The 25,103-nt window shown below is 43.5% G+C and overlaps 1 protein-coding gene across 1 annotated transcript in view; it reads left to right on the forward strand.

The window, feature by feature from the left end:
* LIG3 (DNA ligase 3) overlaps nt 1-19,132 on the forward strand; it is a 232,372-nt gene extending 213,240 nt beyond the window's left edge. Inside the window, exons 20-21 of the mRNA XM_029613143.1 lie at nt 9,452-9,517; nt 18,338-19,132. Coding sequence (XP_029469003.1) covers nt 9,452-9,517; nt 18,338-18,574 — 303 coding nt within the window. The 3' untranslated portion in view covers nt 18,575-19,132. The remainder of the gene's footprint in view (nt 1-9,451; nt 9,518-18,337) is intronic.
* The last annotated feature ends 5,971 nt before the right edge of the window (nt 19,133-25,103 follow it).

The following is a 25,103-nucleotide window of genomic DNA, read 5'->3' on the forward strand; positions in this document are numbered from 1 at the left end:
TTAACTAGAGTGGGACCCAGCCCTGACACTAACATTTAAAATGGAAATAGAGCAGCTTTCAAACTAGGCCATGGGGGGAAGTCCGTAATTGCTCAGAAGCGTGTAGTTCAAAGGAAGGTATTTTCCAAGGATATTTAAAAAAAAACTAAAAAAAAAAAAACAGTAACCTTGGAATATCCCAGCAGAGAGGCTATGGTTAAGGCTGAAGTATGCCTAGACGGATATAAATGAAGAGCACACAAATGTGAGTGACTCCAAAATGCCTATATCTTCTGCTGATAATCAGATTGTGAATCCAAATAGAAATACAAATAAAAAATATACTTTAAAATGTCTGTATGAGAAGTTTGAGTAGTAAGATCAGAGAATTAGAATGTATGGCATTGTACAAGGAGATAGACATAATGGGCATCTCGGATGCGGTGGAAGGAGAATAACCAGTGGGACACTGCGATACCAGGGTATGAATTATATTGACATGACAGGGCAGATTAAATTGGTGGAGGGCTGGCACTGTCTGTAAAAGATGGCTCAGAGTAAAGCAGGATAGAAGTCATGGAAACAAAAGGCACTGTGGAATTCTTATTGACAGAAAGTCCAGGTAGAGTATAGCAATGGGTATTTATTTAGTGGCTTTTCTATACCGACATTAGAGGGTACATCATGTCTGTTTACATCAAACAATAGGTAGAAAGTACAATGAACAGGGGCAGGGAATGGGAATGGGAGTACAGAGAACAAAATATGTATATATATATATATATATATATATATATATATATATATACATGGAGGTTAAGTTTCTTGATGCCATAAGTGACTATTTTAGGAAGTAGCTGGTTCTGGAACTGGCGAGAGGAGGAGCTACTTTAGATCTAGTCCTGAGCGGAATGATTGATATGGGTCAAGAGGTTACTTTGGTGGGGCTGTTTAGCAATAACAATCATAATACAATCAAATTTGACATAAGGAAGATACCAAGTAAATCCTACTGCGGTAGGACATAACTAAAAATTAGGGGGAAAAAGTAAATATAGTGATTGCAAAGGTTAAAAGTTTTACATGAGGTATGGACGTAGTTTAAAAATATGAACTTGGAAACTGTAAGAAAAGGAATGGGAAAATAAAACTGAAACATATTTCCTCTGTACTGAACCATGGTGCAACTACACCTTGAGTATTGTGTGCAGTTCTGGTCACCCCATTGTGGAACTAGAAAAGGTGCAGAGTAGGAACAGGTATGAGGAACAACTTGTGGGCACTTTACATCAGATGCAAGTATTACATCCAGAAGTCTGTTACTGGGAGAGCTACTTTACTGGCTGCTTTTATTTATTTGTTTGTTTATAAGCATTTGGTGGTATTCCTTTTTGTAAGGGTAGGCCTTCTAAATAATCAGTTTAAGTATTTGTAGAAATTCAAGTTAGTTTGCAATATTTATTAATTTTGTGAACTGTCTTGTGGTGTGCTTTCACTTCCTGCCCAAATCTGAAATAGAGTCCCAGGAAATTAAACCAAGACTAATTTTGGAACCTGATTACTCCAACTGCCTCTTTGCACTCTCTCCTTTACTGTCTGCCCTTAAATACCACACCCACTGAGACTAGGGGGTGTGGCATGACAGAGCACAAGAAGTTTGTCACTTCAGCAGGACACAACACAAACAGGTATTGAAGTCAATCTAAAGTTTCCTTGCAAATGCTTAATTAAATTCAGGGAAAACAGATCTGTGTGTAGTGAGTGTAGGGTTTGATCCTGCACAGTTTATTTTTCAAAAATGAGGACAGATTTTTCTCTGGGAGCTTCTACCTCTTCCTCCTTTTTGGAAATTGTTTTTCCTTTTTCCTTTGGTATGCAAAGTATTTTATTAATAATGGTGGCCTCTTTGGTTTACCTTACCAGGAGAGTTCTACAAATAGATGTAGAAGAAATGTCGTAAAGGTTGACTAGATCCACTCTCATAGGACTTCCCAAACCGGGAAGGGACCCCACTGCTCCGCGTTCTTGCAAGCCTATAACATTGTTAAACTACGATGTACAACCTTTTGCTAAAATGATGGTGGCTCGCCTAGCCTCTTCCTTAGACTCCTTATTAATGCCTGAACAGCTCAGTTTTGTTAAAGGGTGACTCCCAATAATAAATGAGGCAGATATTAGCTTCTATTGGCCAGATCTCGAGAAATAGGTTGCAGTCCTTCCTTATAATTTTCATTCTGAAAAAGCTATTGACAGAGTGGATTGGACCTTTTTATTTGTCTTTATAGATCTGTGAATTTGAAGGTCAGTTTGTAAACCTTCTCAGTACCCTCTATACGGACCCCAAAGCAAGGATTCTGGTTAATGGGGAATTGTCCGTTGAATGTGTATTGTACGGGGCACCCGACAGGGTTGCTCTTTGTCCCCACTATTATTCATTCTCTCCTTAGATCCCTTATTATGAGCAGTGGTTCATAATTCAAAGATGCAAGGTATATGTATTGGAACCCAACTATTTAAACTATCTGCGTTGCAGATGACTTGTTGCTCCATGTGGTTGAACCTCCTGTTTTCCTTAGCAGAACTTTTGCATGAATTTCAGCGATATGGAGCTCTAGTGGGTTTTAAGTTGAATTTAGAAAAATCTGAGGGCCCTCCCTGTTGGAAACTGGCAGCTGAATACGTGTATTGGGGATTTCCCTCTTAAATGGGCTAATTATACTATTAAACACTTTATAATTTTCCAAAATTACAAAGCTTTGCATAGAAACTGAGAGTTTAAAAAGGAAAAAGAAATAGCATTATAAGGGAATGTCATACAACATAATTCAACAAATATAGTACCCTCTTTAATTTAGACCTTCTAACCACGAAGGGGGGTGGAGAGAAACACAGGAGATTCAAAAATGGAGAGGGAAAAGAAACTGATTAGAAATTAGACTAGCATAAACCCAACCCTATTTCATACAGGGGAAACAGCAGTCTTCTTCTCATCAATAAAGGATTTAAGCTGTTCTTGTACAAAAAAAATATGAGATTCATTTCCAAATTTTATAACACACTTGCAGGGATATCTGAGTAAAAAAAGAAGTCCCCAAACCCTGACCCTCCAAATGATGGGCCAAAACCTTCCTACGCCTTTCTTGTGTTACCCTGGCCAGACCAGGATAAATCCTGACCAGGTGCCCCAAAAAATCCACTGACTTTTCATAATGAAAGACACATCATGCTCACAGTAAAAGGAAGCTAATAACGTAGCCCTCTCAATTATCTCAATAGAAGTAGACTCAAGAAACTGAGTTAAGATAGACAGGCTTCTAAGAAACCTAAAAAAGTCATGGGATAGGAGGCGATGTCCTTTTGTGGATTACAAACTGGCTAAAAGACAGGAAACAGAGAGTAGGATTAAATGGTCTGTTTTTTCACAGTGGAAAAACGTAAACAGTGGGAGTGCCTCAGGGATCTGTACTTGGACTGGTGCTTTTTAATATATTTATAAATGATCTGGAAAGGGGTACCACGAGTGAGGTGATCAGTTTTGCGGATGACACAAAATTATGCAGCGTAGCTAAATCTCAAGCATATTGTGATGAATTGCCAGAGGACCTTGTGAGACTGGAAGATTGGGCTTCCAAATGGCAGATGAAAATTTAAAGTGGACAAGTGCAAAGTGATGCATATAGGGAAAAATAACCCTTGCTATAGTTAAACAATATTAAGGTTCTGTCTTAGGAGTTATCACCCAGGCAAGAGATCTAGGCATCATAGTGGATAATACATTGAAAGCATCAGCCCAGTATGCTGTGGTGATCAAAAAAGCAAACAGAATATTAGGAATTATTAGGAAGGGAATGGAAAATAAAACTGAGGATGTCAAATGCCTCTATATCACACCATGGTGAGACCACACTTTGAATACTGTTGCAATTCTGGTCACCGCATCTCAAAAAGGATATAGCTGCACTGGAGAAGGTGCAGAGAAGGACGACCAAAATGATAAAGGGGCATGAAACAGCTGCCCTTTGAGGAAAGGCTAAGGAAGTTAGTGCTGTTCAGTTTGGAGAAGAGATGACTGAGGAGGGATATGATAGAAGTCTACAAAATCATGAAAGTGCTTGAACAAGTTAATGTAAATCAGTTCTTTACTCTCTCAGATAATAGAACTAGGAGGCACGCTATGAAGTTAGCAAGTAGCTCATTTAAAACAAATTGAAGAAAATTCTTTTTCACTCAGCGCATAGTTAAGCTCTGGAATTCATTGCCAGAGGATGTGGTTATAGCAGTTAGTGTAACTGGGTTTGAAAAAGGTTTGGATAAGTTCTTAGAGGATAAATCCATAAACCGTTCTGATGGTAATTAATAAGCAATAGTAGCTTGTGATTTATCTAATGTTTGGGTGCTTTCCAGGTACTTGTGACTTGAATTGGCCACTGTTGGAAACAGGATGCTGGGCTTGATGGACCCTTGTTCTTACCCAGTATGGCATATCTTATGTTTTTACAAATCCAGGGAAACTTGAAGGGCATCACCCAGGCTAGGAATTTTCTTAAATGGAAGGAAATACATTCTGTTAATTACAGGAATAAATTGTACCGGAAGATGTAAAATATCCAAAAGGAACTTCCTAAGAGTCATTTAGGGTAGTTCACCCATTACCCTGGGAAAATTAGTAAATTGCAAATGATGAAATCTCAAGCGATTTTTCACTCTGTTCCATTCTGCAGGCTAAAGCCCCATGCTCTTGAGTCATGTTAGCATTCACAGACTCCATTTTAGAAACAGCAACTTCTAAAACTCGAATTTTCCGTGAATTTTCATGGTGGCCGCTGCTGATCTTGAGATGAGTCCACCTTGGCATAACATTCATAAGAAGAGAAAGACTGGCAATCAAATCCCACAGTGGATCCAGAGTAACAGCGGCTGGCTTAGGGCATAGGTATCCTATTGACCAAAGGTTTGGCCACTCTTTAGGAGGTGAATGCACATTGCCTGTTATAATCTACTAAAATTACTTTGAGATCTTGGACGTGTCTCACAATTTCTCTTATGGGTAGAATACATTTATTTAAAATTATAATCCTACCCAAATGGCTCTGTCTTTGGGATCCCTCCCCCTTTATATGATTAGACTTTCCTTACTACTTTTTTCTAAAGAGTTGAGGAATTATATTTGGAGAGGTAAAACAAAAATCTCATTTCTCTCTCAACTTATCTAGCCCTGGGGAAAGGGAGGTTTGAATTTACCAAATTTGAAACTCTCTAACATATCAGCGAATCTGTCACATAGAAGACTGGGTTCAGGAGACGAATTATAATACCCTGCTTGCTCTAGAATCAGTGTGTGTATTTTGCACCTATGGCGATTTTCCCTTTGCATGGACTTGCAGTCCTGTAGGGTTCCTGCTGAGTTTCAAAATTTCCTAGCATGTAGCCAGACGGACTCAGAATCAATAAGTTGTGCTCCCATGCCAGCAGATGGAGACGAAGTCAGATTTCGAAGCTGACGTCACCCTACATGCACCCCTGCAGTGACCTCAGCCTCCCAGTATTTCTCCATTTCCAGCAGATGGTGGAATGTTCTTATGTATTTCTCCCTATGGGAATCACTGAAATTTTTGGAAGAAGAAATTCTACTTTTAAATTGGAGAAAAAAATTGAGTCCCGCTCTCCTACGGTGAAACCTAAAGGTCCCTCCCCCATTTGAGAGTTCCTGAGGTGATTTCAGAGATCCCTCAGAGGTGAGCCTTGGTCCAGCAGCCAGTTCCCGGTGTGGACTTTACTGCTAAACCAGCTGAAAGGTAGAGGGTGCAGGAAGCTGAGCATGATGGTGACTGCCAAGGCCCTCTCCCCCTGCTGCCGGAGACAGACTCTGTTCTTAGCCGGTAAGCACTGAGACAGATAAGTTTAAAAAAAAAAAAGGATTTACCTCTCAATTGAGAAACATTTGGAGGGGTTTCAGTAAGACTTCCTCCCGGTTTCCTTGCTCGGCGTGCCATACCAGCGTAGTTTCCGATCCCCGTTGGGGTAAGGCAAGTGGGCTTCTGAGCAAGTTGAGTGGCCTACCAGTGGGCTAAACCTCGCTTTAGGATTGTTCGGCACACCACATGGAAGGCTGTGGTGGCGCCATTTTGCACGCGTCTTTGTGCGTGCTGTATTGCCCTCCATAGAGCGTCGGTATGCTGTGCGCATTACACCGTACCCGAACTGTGCGTATAATGTTGCGTCCACGCTGTGCACATAACATGTGCATACATACATGCACAACTTACTAAGTGCAGAATATAAGTAAATCCGGGCACACAGGCTGTGCGTGCGCCTCGCCGCAACCCACATAGGCGCCCAAATCTGTGCGCATAAAATTTTAAGCGTGAACCAACAAAACATGTGGTTAACACCAGTGGCTCCAGCAGCAAAGAAACATAAGTGCCTTTTTGTGTTGCTTGACAAATTAGGGCTGCACAGTCTGACCTAGATTCTTGCTTATGTCAGCACTGTGAGGAAGCCCAGGGAGAATTGCGCCCCCCCGCCCCCCAACTTTGCTAAGCCTGGCTCCTCCCATTCGGAGGATGGGTCAGCCACAGCCTTAACAGGAAGTACCCAGGATCTGAGTAACCACGGGACTGAGTCATCCATGGGAAAGGGAAATTCAGCAGCACCTACCCCAGTACCTCCTAGGCTAGGCATGGACCCAGCTGCCTTCTCTTGGGTGGAATTTTTTCAAGGCCTTTAAGCCTTCATTCAGGCTCAGTCTGCTACCTCATTTACCCCTGTCTGGACAGAACTCCAGCTGGTAAGTCCTCCCTTTCCCAGTCCTATCAGACCTTAAGGCATGCCTTACCTCACCAAGGGTATCCCTGGCAGGGACCCGGATGGCACAGACAAAGAGGAGGATACAGTTTCCTTGGAAGATAGGGAAATCCCCCCTGGTTTAGAACTGTATTGGACCATGTTACGGTTTTTCCATAGAGACGAATTGCCAGCCCTGGTTTCCCAGACCCTGAAGATGATGGGAGTTCCTGGGGCAAACTTTATGATGGAACCAATGAAGAATCCCATTCTGATTTCCCTACAGAAAGCCTCTTGCTTCTTTCCAGTACTGGAAGCCTTCCAGGAGTGGATTGCCTGGAATGGGATGCCCCAGAAGGAAGTTTTAAAGGTGGACAAGCGTTAGAAGCTCTATACCCACTTGATCTGGCACTGAGAGAACATTTGCATTTTCCTAAAGTAGATGCGCTGGTCTGTGTCATCTCTAAGTGAACAACTATCTCAGTGAAGAGAGGAGCAGCCTTAAGGGATGCACACGATAGACAGATGGAGTCCATCCTTAAACAGGCCTTTGACACGATAGCAATGACCTTACAGATTGCTTCTTGTTGTGCCCTAGTAGCTCGTTCATGCCTGCTCCTCTCTCGGGAGGTGGATGACTTAGGGGCGAATTCCAGAGCAGTTATGGAACCCTCCACTGCCTTTTTAGTTGACGTGGGCTCGGACCTAGTCTGTACCTTGGCCAGAGAAGTTGCTTCAGTGGTGGTGGCCAAAAGACAGCTATGGCTGCAGAATTGGTCAGCAGTCGCAACCTCCAAGGTAAATCTCACAACCTCCAAGGTAAATCTCCTTTAAAGGATCATACCTCTTCGGAAGTGAATTGAAAAAGCTGGCCACTAAATGGGGCGAATCTCCAGTTCCCTGGCTACCAGAAGATAAGAGAAAGCAGTTACAGTACCCCTCACCTATGAGCGGTCGATCCAGGGGCCCCCAACGCTTTCACCCCTACAGAAACTCGACATTTTAGAGGTCTTGGTCCTTTGGGAGGTCTCTGTCCTTTTGGAGCAGACAGCCCAAGAGAGGGGCAGGTTTGAGTTCAGGTTCGTCCTGACACACACACACACACACACACACACACACACACACACACTCCTACCAACGGTGGGTCGAGATCACTTCGGACAAATGGGTACTGGAGGTCATATGAGAAGGATATGCGCTAGATTTTCGCAGCACTCCTTGGGGCATATTCATGATATCTCCTTGCCACTCCCAGTACAAGAAGCAGGAAGTGGGGACTATCCTGTTAAGGATCCTCAGGATAAGGGCTATAATCCCAGTACCTGCGCCCCAGGAAAATACGGGGCATTATTCCATCTATTTCATCGTACCCAAGAAGGGAAGGTTCCTTTCGCCCCATCCTGGACCTCAAGAACGTCGACTGACATCCATGAGTGATTCATTTCTGCATGGAAACCCTAAGCTCTTTGATAATGGTCATACAATCGGGAGAGTTCTTAACCTCCCTGGAACTATCCAAGGCCTACCTACATATCCCAATCCATCAAGAATATCATCAGGTATTTTTCCAGATAATTTAAAACAGACTTCGATCCTTCCAGTTTTAAAGAACAAATCTCAAGACTATCTGGACTTTAACAACCTAAGACCAATTGCTTCACATACATGTCTTTCCAAGCTTATTGAATCCGTTGCATTACATCAACTCACAGACTATCTTTCCGATCATGACATACTACATTCTAACCAACATAGGTTCTGTAAAGGTTATTCTACTGAAACCTTACTTCTATCATCATTTGATACCATACTTCGAGGGTTCGATTCAAACACAGATTTCATCCTAGTCTTTTTAGATATTTCTGCAGCTTTCGATACTCTTCATCACTGAATCCTTCTATCCAGCTTAGAATCAATAGGCATCTCTTCCATAGTATTCAATTGGTTTACTAGCTGTTTATCAAACCGCATTCAACAAATCAACATTGGCTCACACTCTTCAGATTATTACTCCTTTTGGTTCCCCTTGGGGATCTTCACGATCTCCAATTCTCTCTGTCTGCTGCCCCTTTGTCATTTGCTATCTGCATTGGATGTCCAGTTCAAAATTTATGCAGATGACATACTACATCTGGCCATTTTTGTAATTAATATGATCAAATACCTTAATCTCATTATCTTAGGTGGTAGGAACATGTGCTCACAGTTTTGATTTCTCCCAAAGCCATTCAGAAATTCATGTCCTTACACCCCAGGGCAGGCACCTTAATTCCACTCAGACATATTTCATTATCAACACACACATCACTTTTGTTTAGCAACTTGTCATCTGTTTAATTTTTTAGACAGATTAATCTGGTGATTTCATGCAGTTAAGGGGCTAGGTGGGTGTTATGAACTTACTGCTTGAATTCTCACTTATTTTATTTCTTGACTAGAAATCCATGTATTGTGAAGTACTATTCATCCTCTGTCAAGTAAGTTTTACTTCAAAGCTATTCTTAGTTTCTTGAGGCCTTTCTTTTGAAACCCTGATGCAGTCTGTTGGAAGTGGGTTACAAATGATATCACACTCACTGTGATGTATATTGAATGTGATGTCACAAAAGACATCTGTTAAATATTGTTGTGCCTCTTTCTTTGGCTTGTCATTGCCAGTGCCTAATTGCGTGTATGTTGTCTGTCCTAGGCAAGAAGTTCAGATCCAGGTCCCAACAATAACCACAGCAGTTTGCAGTCTGTTTCATCGCCAAAGGTAAGGATGTTCAAATACTGGCTTGGGGCACCACATTTAATCCAACTGTGCTTTTCTCTTCCTTTTATTAATCACACATTCAGTTTAGAGCAAGGACTAAGATTTTTTAGTGTACTTAGGCAGAGGAAAGAGCTATCATAGAAACATAGAAATGACAGCAGAAGAAGACCAAACGGCCCATCCAGTCTGCCCAGCAAGTTTCACACTTTTTTTTTCTCATACTTATCTGTTACTCTTGGCTCTTAGTAACCTTCTGGTTCTATTTCCCTTCCACCCCCACCATTAATATAGAGAGCAGTGTTGAAACTGCATCTAAGTGAAATATCTAGCTTAATTAGTTAGGGGTAGTAGCCTCCGCAATAAGCAAGCTACACCCATGCTTATTTGTTTACCCAGACTATGTAATTCAGTCCTTGTTGGTTGTTGTCTGTATATAGTTCCACTTTTCTTCATTCTCCCTGCTGTTGAAGCAGAGAGCTATGCTGGATATGCGTGAAGAATCTATCTGAGGACTATGGCAAGGAGGGCGTATCTCGCGTATGGGGAGCCCTGCTGGAAGTGTGGGAGAGGGAGTATTTATTGCTGTAATATGGGGAAGTGCTGAAGGGAGTGCGGATCTCTCATGTAAGACTGTAGTATTTTTATTTCATTTCTATTTTTCTCCTCATCTCTCATATGTACAGCCCTAAATAGCAGTAATTTCCCGTCAATAGGGCTGCATTAGCCATGCTATCTGGGACCTCCTCTGATGGCCTCTAGGCAGAGCTGCTCTCAGCGATTACAGAGCTTTGGCTCTGTGTGGCAGCGCACATCTTCCCATGCGATCTTCATCTTCTCAGTCTGATTTTTACGCGCTGCCAGTCACACAGATTTTCTCTCTTCTCCTCAGTTTCTAAAAAAAAAAAAAAAGCACACCTAAACCGCCTGGCTTCAAGTATTGCCAGTGCGGTAAAGTTATGATGGACATATCTACTGCTATATTTGCCTGGGGACTGGGTGTCGGAGTGCCATTCCTCCCACTCCTCCCCGGGACCAAATGTAGACAAACCAGCGAAGAAGAAAATGGCTTCCTCCCTGGGGCCACAGGGTAAGCAAAACCAAATGGGTCAGAGGCCCCTGACGCTTTCTGTCCCCCACAACCCACAAAAGCACTGGACGTCGGGAGACGCTCTGTCCGGCCAGACACCAAAGCCAGCGTCGACAAGCAGTCGTGATGCCGACGCAGATGCGTCAAAGAACACATTGCAACAGAGCAAGACTGACGCTCCATGCCATAAAGATCCGACGCAAGTGTCAGTCAACTGATCCAGACATGCGGATGCATCGAAGCACGCATTGACGCACCTGCCCACTGACCAAGCATCGACGCAACCCCACAACTCAGCATCTAAGCCCACGATGCAGACAATGCATGCGTCGGACCAAACGATGTGAGGTGACTCCGAACGATGCAAAGCTTCTCAAACTAAGCCTGTGTCAATGCAAAAAACAAGACTAGACCCTCAGTGTGTGTTCACGACGGAAGAGCTAAATGAAATGGGGTTTTCCAATATGGGAACGCCACTGGACTCTCCCTTGTTGTGAAGGGTTCTTCCACATCTTCGCAGAAAGTATTCGCCGATCTGTTGTCAGTCTCCCAAAGGAAAAGACGTTCACCCCAGCTTCAGGAGCCTCTATTTAGTGCGATGGAGCCAGGAACTCATCATAAAAGAGGGGCCGCAACAAACCTCCTCCTAGCTGTGGTACTAACAGGGGCCAAGAAAACTCAGTTGGCCCAGGGCAGGCATCCTCATTCTACCACCACTGCTACCACATCAAAGGACTGACATACCACAGCAGAAGGTGGCCTAGCCTCCAAGGTGATGTCCCAGATCACAGACATTTTCAGCAATTTCTTCACATCGCTGGAAACAGGGACTGTGAAGCATCCACCTCCAAGCCCCTCGGGGGAGTTGTCCCCACGGGATGAATCCCTGCCTCGACCGCATGGCCCCCAGGAAGAAAGGGTTTCTCACCCACCATCATAGCCACAGTCGAGCTCGGAACCGCCTGACTCCCCTGCCTTCTACGAGCATTCCGTCCGACCCGCCTGAGGAGCCCCCAGAGCCGTCCGACCCGCCTGAGGGACCTCTCTTACTCTTAAGTTTATAGAAAAGGTGGGATCTCTGCTTATGGTGGAAATAAAGAAGAAACCAGACCCTAGAGCAGTAGTCCTTGGCATCCTAAAAACTTCAAGGTCCCGTCCAAGCCTACAGCGCTTCTGTCCTGGATGTGATCATGGAGAAAACCTGGGAGTCCCCCCTTCTCAGGACTTCCAACGTCCAGGAAAACAGACCTGAAGTTTCAGATGAGGAAGTTGCCGTACTATAGTGCTATGTAGTTACCACATGCCTTCACTGTGGTTGAATCAGCCATGAAGACGACAAATCCAGGCTCCATTCCAAAGTGCCGCCAGGACGGGGCAACCACTGCTTGCCAAGTTCGCGAAGAAGGCCTTCCAAGCAGCCATGCTGAATGCAAAAATCCAGCAACACCAGCTCTATATCACTCAGTATCTCTGAGTGTTTGCAATCGATCAGGCCCCATTTCCAGAGCGATTCTGCGGATGCGGCACTACTTCAACCCTTCATGGACATGGAGGAAGGGTTACGGCACCTCCTCAGGATAATAAATGAAGCCTTCCAAATGTCAGTCCATACATCGGCAGTGGTTATAGGGGCCTGGAGGATGGCCTGATTGAGAGCAAGTGCCATCTGGGAAGATGTTCACGAGAAGTTGGACGATCTTTCATGCAAAGGTGATGACCTCTTTGGGGACAAGCTGCAGGAGACAGTCTCACAGCTGTCTGTTAAGTGGAGTGCCACAGGGATTGGTATTGAGATCAGTTCTGTTCAATAGCTTTGTGAGCAGCATTGCGGAAGGGATAGAAGGTAAAGTTTGTCTCTTTGAGGATGATACTAAGATCTGAAACAAGGTGGACACACCTGAATGAATAGAGAATGGAAAGTGATTTACAAAAGCTTGAAGAGTGGTTGAAGATTTGGCAGCCGGGATTCAATGCGAAGAAGTGCAGAGTCATGCATCTGGGGTGAAAGACTGATGTGCATGGACCAAGAAGCGGGATCTTGGGGTAATAGTGTCTGGTGATCTGAAGATGGCCAAGCAGTGAGACAAGGCGATAGCTAAAGCCAGAAGAATGCTGGGCTGCATAGAGAGAGGAATAACCTGCAAGAAAAAGGTGATAATGCCCTTGTACAGGTCCTTGGTGAGGCCTCACCTTGAGTACAGTGTTCATTTCTGAAGCCCTTATCTCAAAAGGGATAGACACAGGATGGAGGCAGTCCAGAGAAGGGCAACCAAAATGTGGGATCAGTATCGGAAGACCTATGAGGAGACGCTGCAGGATCTGAATATATGTATACCCTGGAAGAGATGATATGCAGGGGATATATGATACATACCTTCAGATACCTGAAAGGTTTTAATGATGTACAAATGTCCAACCTTTTCCATTGGAAAGAAATCAGTAAAACTAGGGGTCACAAAATGAAACTCCAGAGCGGACATCTCAGAACCAACTCTCGGAGAGGGTGGTAGATGCTTGGAATGCCCTTCTGGAGGAGGTGGTAAAGATAAAAACACTCAAAGAATTCAAAGTGGCATGGGATAAACGCTGTGGATCCCTAAAGGCTAGAGGATGGTAATGAAGAAAAGAGTGCATGGGGGGTGGGGGTAATCTTGCTGGTGCGACTGTTACTACCTTTAACCAATAAGCCTTGATACTGTTGATGCAACGCCAACATTGCTCTCTGCTTTTAACAGCAGGGGCAAAAGGGTAAATTGATTCAGATAGCAACCAATGAGGGTCCCGACTTTTACAGTATGGGGATAATTTGCTGGTGCGACTTTTACTCCCCTTAACCAGTAAGCCTTGATGCTTGTGATCCAACTCCAACATTACTCTCTGCTTCAACGGCTATGGGAAAAAGGGAATTTGGATTCAGACTACAATCAACGAGGGCCCTGACTTTTACAGTCTGGGGACCTGATGTACAGACATTAGGGGAAAAACACAGGACTGCTTCTACATCCAAGTCAATAAGCTAAGAACATCAAGCAGCACTGTCTGAATTTTCAAAAAAGTTAATCACCCAGTAAAAGTTTTGCTAGCGGTAAATTTTTATGGATTATCGTAAGGCTTGGGGTTAACTACACGGAGCAGCAGTTGCGACCCTTAAGAGAAACATGGGGTAACCTGCATAGCATGGCAGATACTATCATAAGAAGCTTGCTGGGCAGACTGGATGGGCTATTTTGGTTCTTTTCTGCTGACATGTCTTTGTTACTATTTTACTATGTTTCTGTTAGGCCGTCATCTCAATTTTATGATCATCCCAGCAGGCACTCCTGGTTATTCCATCATCCACAAATATTAGAATAGAGAATGTATGCAAGTCTTTCAGCTATTTAGCACTTTTATTTTGGAATGAAATTCTATTAAAGCTTTGACTGAAGCAAAGCTGCCTACAATTTTGAAAAGGTTTATAATACTTGGGTATTTAAACAGGCTTATTACTGAGAGTTTGCAAATAGTTGCTTTTTATTGATCCTGATGTGTATGGTTTTACTAGTCAGATATTTGAATTTCTTGGTTTTATTGTTCTTTATTGCCCAAAATACAGCGGCATGGCTATTAACAGGAACAAAAATGCATGTGCACATCACAACAGTTCTCTCAACTTTACATTGGCTTCCCATAAACGTTTTAGATCCCTCTGAAGATTTTTCACAAGCTTTAGAGTGCAATATAAAATAATCACAGCTGTACATCAACTCCTATAAAATAATTGTATATTCTGAACTAGAAATGCTCTCCCCCAGGGTGGCATGCCACCTGCCGGTGTTAAATCCTTCAAGAAAGCTCTTAAATCTTTTATGTTCAAACAAGCATTGATGGAGGCTAAATTTAAAAAAACAAATTTTTTTAATTCTGTAAATTAAGAAAACATCCTGCTTTGAAATTTATCTATTCATATTCTATTGGCATGATATATTGTTTGTGCTTATTGCTATACTATTTTAATTATGTAAGTTCTGATGTAATCCGCTACAAATGAACACGTATGTGGATAAATAATCTTTTTTTAAATAAATAAATTTGTTTTATTATTAATGCCCCTGCAATATTGTACACTTATTTTTTAATTTTTTAAGTGTAATCATGAATTGTGATATTAAATTATGAACTATAATCACAATTTATAGGAGCTCTACTAGATGCAATTAGAGCAAAAGCCCTTCTGTAAGAGATAAGTTACAGGTTGATATCTGCTGCGAAGAGGTAATAACGTGTTAGCAGATATCAGCAGGAGATATATCAGAGTTGTTGATTCTTAGAGATTCATCTGTACAGAGTACTCCTTTGGCACGGCTTTACAGTTGAAAAGTCAGTGAACCCAAGGTTTGCACAGAAGACTTTCAGGGTTTGATTGGCTGACAAATTTGGTCTCACCCAAACAGACATTCAGGGTAGCTATGTTCTACATTAACAAGTAGGGAGGAATAGGATCGTACTTCCTATGGCAGTAAACTATCCAGATATGGCACTGCGCCATCTCTCATAGACTGGTCCTCTGAGCCATAAATCTGATAGGCGAGGTGACTCCTGGTGGGTAGACTGGAACCCTTAAATGGTCCCCTGGATAGACTATTGCAGGGGGTGCACACTTGTAGTTCTGTTTGTCTCTTCTTGGGACAAGTCCCTGAGCTTCTGTTACAGGAGAAGAGCCCAGGGCAACTAACCTTGAATACCTTCACTTTAGGATGGAATTGATGCCTTCTGTATCCTCCAATTCCTCTGGTTGCAAGACCTTACAGAAACTCAGCAATGAACAGGGAACTATGACCCTCATAGCTCTCTATTGGCTGAGATAATTTGGTTTGTTCTCCTTTGTGAGACGTCCACCGAAGACCCATTGAGACAGGGGATTCCCCAGTGCTAATTGCTCAGGATGAAGGACTGCTATGCCCAGCATTGGTAATTGGGTTCTTATAGCCTAGGCATCAAAAGGGTAGCCTTGCAAACCCTGAATCTGTCTGCTGATGTCTTGAATTCTTCTAGCTTCCTGGAAGGACTTCCAGAATAAATCCTAGAGTTTTGAAGTAGAGGAGTTTTGCTGTGTGGTGTGATAGAAAAATCTTTTCCCCTGTTTTACACAGAAACTGCTGGGGTACTTTCTTAATCTCTGAGTCGGATTTGAGATCCAGCTTGGAGTTTGCCTCAATGTATTTGGCGTTTAACATGGTACATCCATCTCTATACAGCCTTTGGTTTTCCATTTCATGTGCGGCTGGCTTCAGTAGATGCCTCTCACTGTATTAATGAACCTCAGTGTAGTTTCGCACCCAGCAGATGGAAGCTTCTAGACTGTTGTGAGCAGAAGTACCTGACATGGAAGGTCATTATTTGGGTAGTGGGTCACTTGGCACGCAGATTCAGGGAACTGTAGGCCACAGTAACTTATCCACCTTATATAAAGTTTATGCACATACCCTAGATCTCTGCCAACGGTTGTTTCAGTCTACAAAGATGGATTGTCATTGCAATTTAGATTACAAGAGAGCTGTAGTAATTCTGTCTGGAGCCATCAGATATTCCATCAGATGATCTGTTTTCATTTGGCTAGCAGATTGTATCCCCTTCTGTTATACCCAGGCAGGCCTGAGTCTGATGGGACATGTCAAGGCTCACAATTTTGGAGCCATGGTGGCATCTGTAGCAAAGTTCTGGCATGACATTTTCTCCCCATGTTCATCTCACTACTGTTTCAACATGGGCTCCCGACGTGGCAATGAGTTTATTTTAGCTAGTCTTTCCTATGGAGCCTCTTTGATATGTAGAACCCTATTTCATACCTCCTAAGGCCTGCCCTTTGGTCCAGACTGCCGCTGGGTGGAAGAGGGGTTGGGGGAGAAAACCTAGAATGTTAAGATAGTCTGTTGTCTCCACACACTCTTGCCCATTGGCACTGTTTTTTGATTAGGTTTTCCTTTTTTTTTTTTTGAGGCAGCCTATAGCTTGGGATTCCCCATGTATGAGGACAGCCATCCTGTTTGTCCTTGGAGAAGGTGGTTACTTACCTGTAATAGTGGTTCTCCAAGAACAGCAGGAAGTCAGTCTCACAAAACCCCCCTGCCCTCCTGTTGAAGTTGGTTTCTCCAGGTCTTAGCTTTATCATGGACTGAGGGGCCCTGCATGGGATGCAGGAGAGTGACCAGGGTGGCACATGACCAGTGGGACATGCTCAAAGCTTCTAGTAGCTTTGAAATCAAAATTCTTCGCCAGGCTCCGTCTGATGATGTCACCCATGTATGAAGACTAACATCCTTCTGTCCTCGGAGAACCAATGTTACAGGTAAGTAACTCCACTATCTGCATAATCTTTTACATAATGAGGAATTTGGGATATAAGGAAGATGATGAAACTAAAGTGGCTCCAGAACAGATCCAACATATGATGCAGTAGGTCTGCATGGAGGGTGAAGAGAAACTTACGAAACTCCTAAATTGTAGGAGTAACTGGGTGCTTGTCATCTAGAAATGCGATTTCCTTTCTTGTCAAAAGCCTTGTTCATCGATCACAAGAAATCCCTGTATTCTGTATGATGCTGTTGGACTGCCTCTGCGTAAGGCATATAAAGCTCTTTCCTCAAAACCAATAGTCCTGAGTCAGTTAAAGCCACATTGGAAATACTCATTGTGCGCTATGTCTGTGTGCAATGACTTCTCCTTTGTTGTCCTATTTTAGCCGATAACTTTGTTGGCTCCATCTCTTGCATTTCATGTCTCTAAATAAACCGTAAGCTAAGCTTTCACCTCATGCTTGCTGCAGCCTCTTGTGCAGTACAGTAACCAGGGATTGTTACCTCTAGGAAGGAAATCCCCTGAGCACGCAGGGCTGGATTTCCATCATCATGGCATGCTACTAGCAGGAATTTTTAAAAACAAGTGGATTAGCTCTTCTGGAAGGGAAGAAACTAACTTTATTTAATGAAAGAGCAAACTCCCAAGGGTGGAGGTTGAGTGTCCTAAAATCTGACTGCCCAGGAAGAAGAGAGATATGCTTGGTCTGTTGCCTGCCTTCATGGGTGTAGATGTGGTGCTGAGGTGCTTGCTGAAGTTCCTCTTCTAAATCTACCTGAAAAGGTTTGCACATGGAATGTGGATTTTTTTTTTTTCTCATTTGAAATTTTAGATGGGACATGGATTACATGGAGGGTGGTTGCTGTTCCTGGTTTGTAGGATGGCTTAGAGGTAAATTCTATTGCAGCTATAATCGGTATGAGCTGGGATCCTTCTGTCTCTTAAGGTGAAACACCGGGTGGTGGAAATAGGACAAGATCACCTCAGAGTCAGGGGGCTTGGATTAAACAAAGGAAAGCCATGCAGTCGGGTACGCCAGGTCTCTCTCGGGCACACAGACCTAGGTCAGTTCCTTCTCCAAGCTTGTGTGCTTTGTGCATGCACCAGAATGTACTGCTTAGAAAGAAAGGGTATGGCAGATATCCCTCCAAACCTCCTACCGCTTCTTTTAATATTTCAGCAGCTGTCATTGCATCTAGATCAGCCTGAATGTGCTCTGTTGGGGACAGATCCGGAGCAGATACTGTGGGTCAGGATCAAATGAAGATGCTGTCGTTACAGTGACTTTCTGGAGAGTCGTTTAAATGTTTTATATTGAATCTGATCCTAATCCCATCTCTGTGGAGGGATGCTGACCTCTTTCCTTCCTTCCTCACTGTCCCTTTCTTAATTCACAGACTCTACTGAATATATTCACTGGGGTGAGGCTCTACCTGCCGTCCTCTCTGGATGACTTCAGCAAAATTCGGCGCTACTTTATCGCTTTTGATGGGGACCTGGTGCAAGAGTTTGACACGTCCTCGGCGACACACGTGATGAGCGACAAGACCCAGGGGACCCTGGACGCGAAGCAGGTCTCACCCAAATGGATCTGGGAGTGCATCCGCAAGCGCAGGCTGGTAGCACCATGCTAGGAAGGAGACCTGGCACAGGAGGGGGAGGGAGAAGAGGAATGGGGGTCATCAAACTGAAGAGGAGAAAACCACCAGCAACCTGAGTAACTCAGTGTGCAAACTCTGTCTCAGAATTCTCTTATTAAATGTGCACATGAAAACAAATCAGTGTTCCTACTGTTCAACTGTCTGGTCGCGTGTGGACGCAGCATGAGTAATGCTTTCTTCGCCAGATGATGCGGATTCGCTGTATGACAATTACATTTTCGCCATGCAAATGCCTAGAACTTTGTCTTTGCTCTCTATATGGGGGAGGGGGGGGAGTGAAATACTAGTGTACTGTTAATGCTGAATATAAACGCTGGCTGGATAAGGTTTAGTCACACTGCCTCTCTTTATTCAGCTAAATTTTGTGCAGGTAATGCTTTTTACATAAGGGAGCCAGTTTCATATCTCAGGTTTTGTCTGTGTCCACAAGGTAGCCGGACAATTCCTTTGAATATTGCCCTTAGTGATGATAAATTCTTAAGAGTTCTAATTCTGAAAGCATGTCTTTTTTTTTTTTTTTTTTAAATCACACTAACATGCAATCCTTCAACTAAAGTGGAGTTTGGTATTGCATTTTTCCATGCTGTCTACATGGAATTCACTACTGTTAGCTGGGGCTGGTTGAATGTGCCTGACTCTCCTAGCTGGTTTTATAACAATACATAAGCTATTTAATCATGTGCAGTAAGGTTGTCTGTGCTTGTGCTAGATGGGCATCCCTTGTTCGTGTGCAGGTAATTCTGTGTTGTAAGACCTCTCACGTTACAGGGAAGTAAATCTCTCTTGAAATTTGAATTGTGGGCTATTTGGGTTATGTCCTTTTTAAATTGTAGAAAGCCCTATTTTTTCAAGGCAGTTGTAGCTCTGAGGGGGCTTAGTGCTGGCATCAGAATTAACATCTTAACATCCATGAAGCCAGATAAAACAGGTGGGAAGATAGAATCCCTCCTGTAATGAATGGACACACAATTTTAAAAGTATTGAAAGAGGTGAGTGAGGCAGATAGATCTTTATCACAGAAAGGGTGAGGTGAAAAATCAAGAAAAGCATAGGAATGTAAGAAATATGTAGGCAGCTGCTTCCAGCAGTATCTATAGCACTATGGATCCAGTCTTTGAGGCACACCCAGCCAGTCACGTTTTCAAGATATCTGCAATGAATATGCATATGAGAGAGCTACATACAGTGGAGGCAGTGCATGCAAATTTAGCTCATGCATAATCAAAGTGGATATCCTGAAACCCTGACTGGCTAGGTGTGTCCTGACGAGTGGGTGGAGAGCCCCTGCTCTAGACCAATGGTTTCAGGTATCCAGTTGTTCATAATGTGACCAAATCCTCCCTCTGAAGGTACAGCATTGTCATGCGCAGCTTTTATGCCTGAGATAATTCACTAATTACTTGAAATTGGAGAGGGTTTTTTTTTAAGCACTGTTTGTTGGTTTCTGGAAGCATTATGTGCCTTGTTGCTCTTGCCTCGGGAGTCCTACACATTAGGACCTGGGACCCTAGACATCATGGAGCATTTGAAAGGATGATGCCAACTATAGAAAGCAAAGTATAGGAAGATTTTATATGTTTGGCAAAATTGCTTCAGTGGTTCTTAACGACCCAACGTATCCAGCTAATGTTATCCAGATATTCAAAAGATGGCCGGTTAAATTAAGTCATCCAGCTATAGTTCAGGGGTATTGAGAAGGATGTTTATCCTGCTGGATATTCAGTGGGATAAATGTCCCGCTGAATATCCCCGAATAATGTGATCTGGTTCACTATAGCAGATTACTTTAAATCTGAGGAGCCATCTTTGGAATGTCCCTGGTTAGGTTTAAAGTGCTCTGGCTATAAAAGTAGCTGGATAGCGTTCAGCTTAACCAGCTATATTCCAGTTAAGCAACACTTTTTGTTTTCTTTTTTTTTGTCTGGCCCTGCGGCCATAGGCCTCCTGTTTGCTATCAGCATTGCTGTTGAGGCAACAACTGATGCTAGCAGGAGCCATATTCTAGTGGCCCCACTGGCCTTTGCAGTGTCGGGGTATAATGATGGGGGTCGGCTTGGGGAGAGGGGGCACCCACTTCCACAGTAAAATATTTGGAGGGGGAAGTTGGTCTGCCGCCTCAGGCCTTTTGCCGGCCACGTTTTTCCACCATCACTGGGAGGGAGCTTGGGGCGTGGGGGGGACCCGGGTCTGCTAGCCCGAGTTAGGAACGCGCATGGCAGGACGAGAGTCAAGGCTGTAGAGGCAGGCCTTTTTTTTTTTTAATGTGTCGCTGATATTCTTTTGAATATAGCTGGTTAAGCCTAAAGTTATGCAGAAGCAGGTTCCCGGGTGACTTCACACCAGCTCCTGGGGATGGCTAAAGTTTAGCTGAAAAACTTATTTGGCTAACTCCTAATGTATCCGAGGTAGCCAGATAAGTTTCTCGGCTAATCTTTAGCCAGGTAAATACCAGGGCTATTGAAAACTCTGCATTTAGCTGGATAAATTGTGTTATTCAGCTAAATGTTACAGCTTTGGGTTCCTGGAATTGTACTGTTGCCAGGGATTGGAGACAAAAGCACGAATGGCTAGAAGATAATGTTATGTGCAGTGGTTATAAAGTCCTTGACACACAAAGAGAGTTGTGGAAATGTGTGAATATTATAAAGCATCTTTGTAAAGCAAGAAAATATCTTAGTAAAGTGTTTAAGAACAAAACATTTAAAAAAAATCACAGCCACCACTACTGCTGAAGTGTAGTATCTCAATCATAGCTGCAGTTATGATTCTCGGGGAGCATTTTTTATCTTTTTGAACAATAAAGCAGTGGTTAAGAGGAGAAAAAAAAGGAAAAACCTGTTTTCTGTGCTATTTCTCGGTAGGGGTGTGGAAGGGATAAGTAAATTCAATCTCTTAGAATTGCACACACATCAGAGCTGAGACTCCATCCCAAGAGCTAAAGAGCAGGAAGAATGTTACAGGGCCCATGAATCTGACATTAAGGATGGACACCGGCCTGGAGCGGGTGCTGAAGAAACAGAATAATGCATTTCACAGCCAGCAGATCTTGCCCAACCAATCTGCTGGAATTCTGGGATGAGCATGCCAGGAGAGTGGAGAGGGGCTTCCTGGATTTCAGTAAGGCTTGTGTTACTGTTCCACAGAGGAGGAGGATGACCAAGCGAGCCAGCCTGAGTGTGGAAGCAAAAAAATTTGGAGAGTGGTAACCAATGGGTTTCATGCTTGTAAGTCAGTAGATAACAGGTAAAGACGCCATGGCCCATCCACTCTGCTCAGTTGAGATTCATCTTCTTTTGGTAGTTGTGCATATAAAATTCCCAACATCCATGCTTTCTTGGAGCCCCCATGCAATTACTACATACTGTTGTAACTGCTGCTCTTTAAATGAGGTGCAAAACAATTAAGCTTTCAGAATGTAAATGCTACAAACATTCAGGTGCAATGTATACAACTCTATCTTCTATATTATGAGATTTCCTCTAGTTACATTCAAGTCAACCCTGTCTTTAAAATCCTGAGCTGTTCTGTAAACCAAGGTGCTCTATTATCCAGCTTTGACTAACCGATTTACTTATAGGAGCAATAATATCAAAAGCCCATCATTAATTCCTGATGACAAACACCAGTCATTCCATGTAAAGAAAGGCAATCAAGTGTGGGTGACTCATCAGTAAGGCCTCTGCAAAATTATCCACAATTAACCCTTTTTTTGTTATCCTAAATTGTCTGTGTTCTAGCTTATTTACTGAAATACTTTAGGATCTCTTTTTGATAAGAAGATCCTTAAGTGGTCAGACCAGAAAACTTCAGAGACACTGAGCTCGTAATGTAACAGGGAAAGAGAATCATGATGCAAAAAAAAAAAAAAAGAGGATCCAAGGTAAGGCCTGCTCGATGTGTAATAATCTGAACAAAATTTAAATTGGCCATAAAACTGAACACCCTGATCTACAGCAATAAAATGTACATTGAAGTTTCCTAAGATCACTGAGAGTGACTAAGCAAAAAATTAGAAATCGCATTCACCACCCCAAGTCTCTTCTAAACCAGTGTTTTCCAACCAGTGTACCATTAGACCTGATGAGGTGGGCCATAAAGACGTCACCACTGCCTGTCACTCAGATCCAAACCAGTACCTGGCCTCTGCTCTCAGCCCCTGAAACAAGAGACACCAGTGCTGGCTCTTAAACGTGTAGGAGCTCCTTTCTAGAGCCAGCACGAGGCCTGGAGTGGGGTAATTAATAGACACCTGGCATTCATGAATAGTTGGGCCCTGCTGTGAGTAGCAGACATTGCCCAGGGCACCTCATCTTCCCCTTCATGAGCTGCCTGTGAGCCTCTCCAGCCTCACTGGCCAATGTAATAAGGTGCACTTGGCCGAGTGCATAGTTTAACCCGCAGTTGTGCACAGCAGTGGAGGAGATCTGGTTTCCAGAAGCAGCAGTTAAGGTAACTAATTGAGCCAGTTGCCTGCACAACACGGACTTGTCCCTTCTCCTGCACTTGTATATAGATGGAGCTGGTCCACGGTGATGGGTTTCTAGGTCGACCCCCTTTCTCTCTGGTTTTCAAATTTGGAAGAAAGACTGGTGAGCTCTTCTTTTGGCCATGGGAGTCCTTCGTATCTGCATTGCTTGCTCTGAGGAGGCCTGGTGTGCCACACAACATATTTAAGGTGTTCCTTGAGCTTGAAAAAGTTAAGAAATGCTGTAAACCTCTGGGGGGGGGGGGGGGGGGGAGAGAGGCAATATACAAAAACAAGGTAACCTGTCTGTGCTTGCCAAATGCAATTACTTATGCTTTCCACCCCCTCCTTGGTTGAACAATTTGCAACTGCATCCCATTAAGGGTGGAATGAATGAAACACTGATCACGCCTCCTCCCCTAGCCTTGGCTCTTGATTGCAAGCAATCGGAATATGCAGACCAAAACTGAACTGCAAACCCCAAGAAGCCAGACTCGATGCAGTGCAACACCGGAGAAACAGTTGTTTAAAAATGTATATTCCGCCTCATTCGGCTCGCAGTTCTAGCTCGTCAGTATCCTCTATAATATACCTGAGAGGCCAGTTTTCTAAAAGGATAAAATGGATAGTTTATCCAGCTAAAGTTAGCAGGGATGTTCACTGGGATAAATGTCAAGCTGAATAACCTTGAATAAAGTTATCCAGCCACCTTTAAACCGTTTTTGCATCTGACAAAATAATTTAATAAATAAAGCACATACAAAAATGTCTAGAAATATTAACAAACACCAATAAAATATTTCAAAACACCAGATACATCAGATCCAGTATTTAAAACTAATAAAGATAAAATAAATTCTCTGTTTTCCATAGCTGTGAATTTTAGGTTTCCAGTCACCCTAAAACTGTAGATTGGAGGAGGATACACACACACAGGCCCTCTCACGCTCTCTCACAATCACAGGCCAATACAGTAAGAAATGTGGGAGAGAGGGCACTCTGTGTTAAGCGCCCACTCTTTCGACACGCGCACAGGCACCTCTCCTGATCGCATGATTCTGTATTTAAATGAGGTGGTGTGCTAATAACGAGATGCTAGGGAAAATAGCGCGTCCCTAGCACCTCTTATTAGTGGTAGCGGTGGTTATCTGACAACCAACGCTCAATTTTACCGGTGTCAGTTTTCGAACCTGCTGACAGCCACAGGTTAGGGAAACGGATGCCGGTAAAATTGAGCATCCATTTTGCTAACTGCTGACCGGCGAGGAGATTATTTTTTTACTAGGATATTAAGTCGGAGGGTGTACAGAAAAGCAGTATTTTCTGCTATTCTCTACACTTTTCTGGGTTGCTCAGAATTTAACGCCTGCCCTTGGACAGGCGTTAATTTCTGAGAGTAAAATGTGCGGCTTAGCTGCACATTTTACTTTCGGTATCCTGGGTGACTAACTAATAGGCTCATCAACATGCATTTGCTTGTGATGAACGCTATTAGTTTTCTGGTGGTTGGCCACGCATTTTCGACGCTCAATTACCCCTTACAGTATAAAGGGTAATAGACACGTGCTAAACGGTACGCTCGGCCTTCTTCAGCTGCCAACTGCAGGGGAAAGAGCAGCGCCATAGGTCCTCTTCTATGGCCGCTGGCTGCAGGGGAAAACACTGGTGGGCCAGCAGATCTTCCTATTGCTGGCCAAACTCCATCCCATGGAACCCTACTGGTGTTAGAAATTTGAAAGGCAAAGTGCAGCAGCTGCAGTCTCGGAGGTGTTTTTGTTGGGTTTTTTTTTAGAAGGGGGGGGGCATACCTGCTGCTCCCAAAACGTTGCCGCTTAGGGCAGCCACCTCACCCTGCCTCATTATAGGCCCACCTCTGCTCTCTCGCACACACAGGCTCTTTCATCCTCACATGCTTTCTCTTTCTCACACATGCACATATAAGCTCCCTCACTCCCACTTGCTGTCTCACACATGCGCTCCCTTATTCCCATATGTTCGCTCTCATGCACACACAAGATCCCCCCCCCCCCCCCCCCC

This window comes from Rhinatrema bivittatum, chromosome 8 (genome assembly GCF_901001135.1).
Source record: "Rhinatrema bivittatum chromosome 8, aRhiBiv1.1, whole genome shotgun sequence".
Lineage (NCBI taxonomy): Eukaryota > Metazoa > Chordata > Amphibia > Gymnophiona > Rhinatrematidae > Rhinatrema > Rhinatrema bivittatum.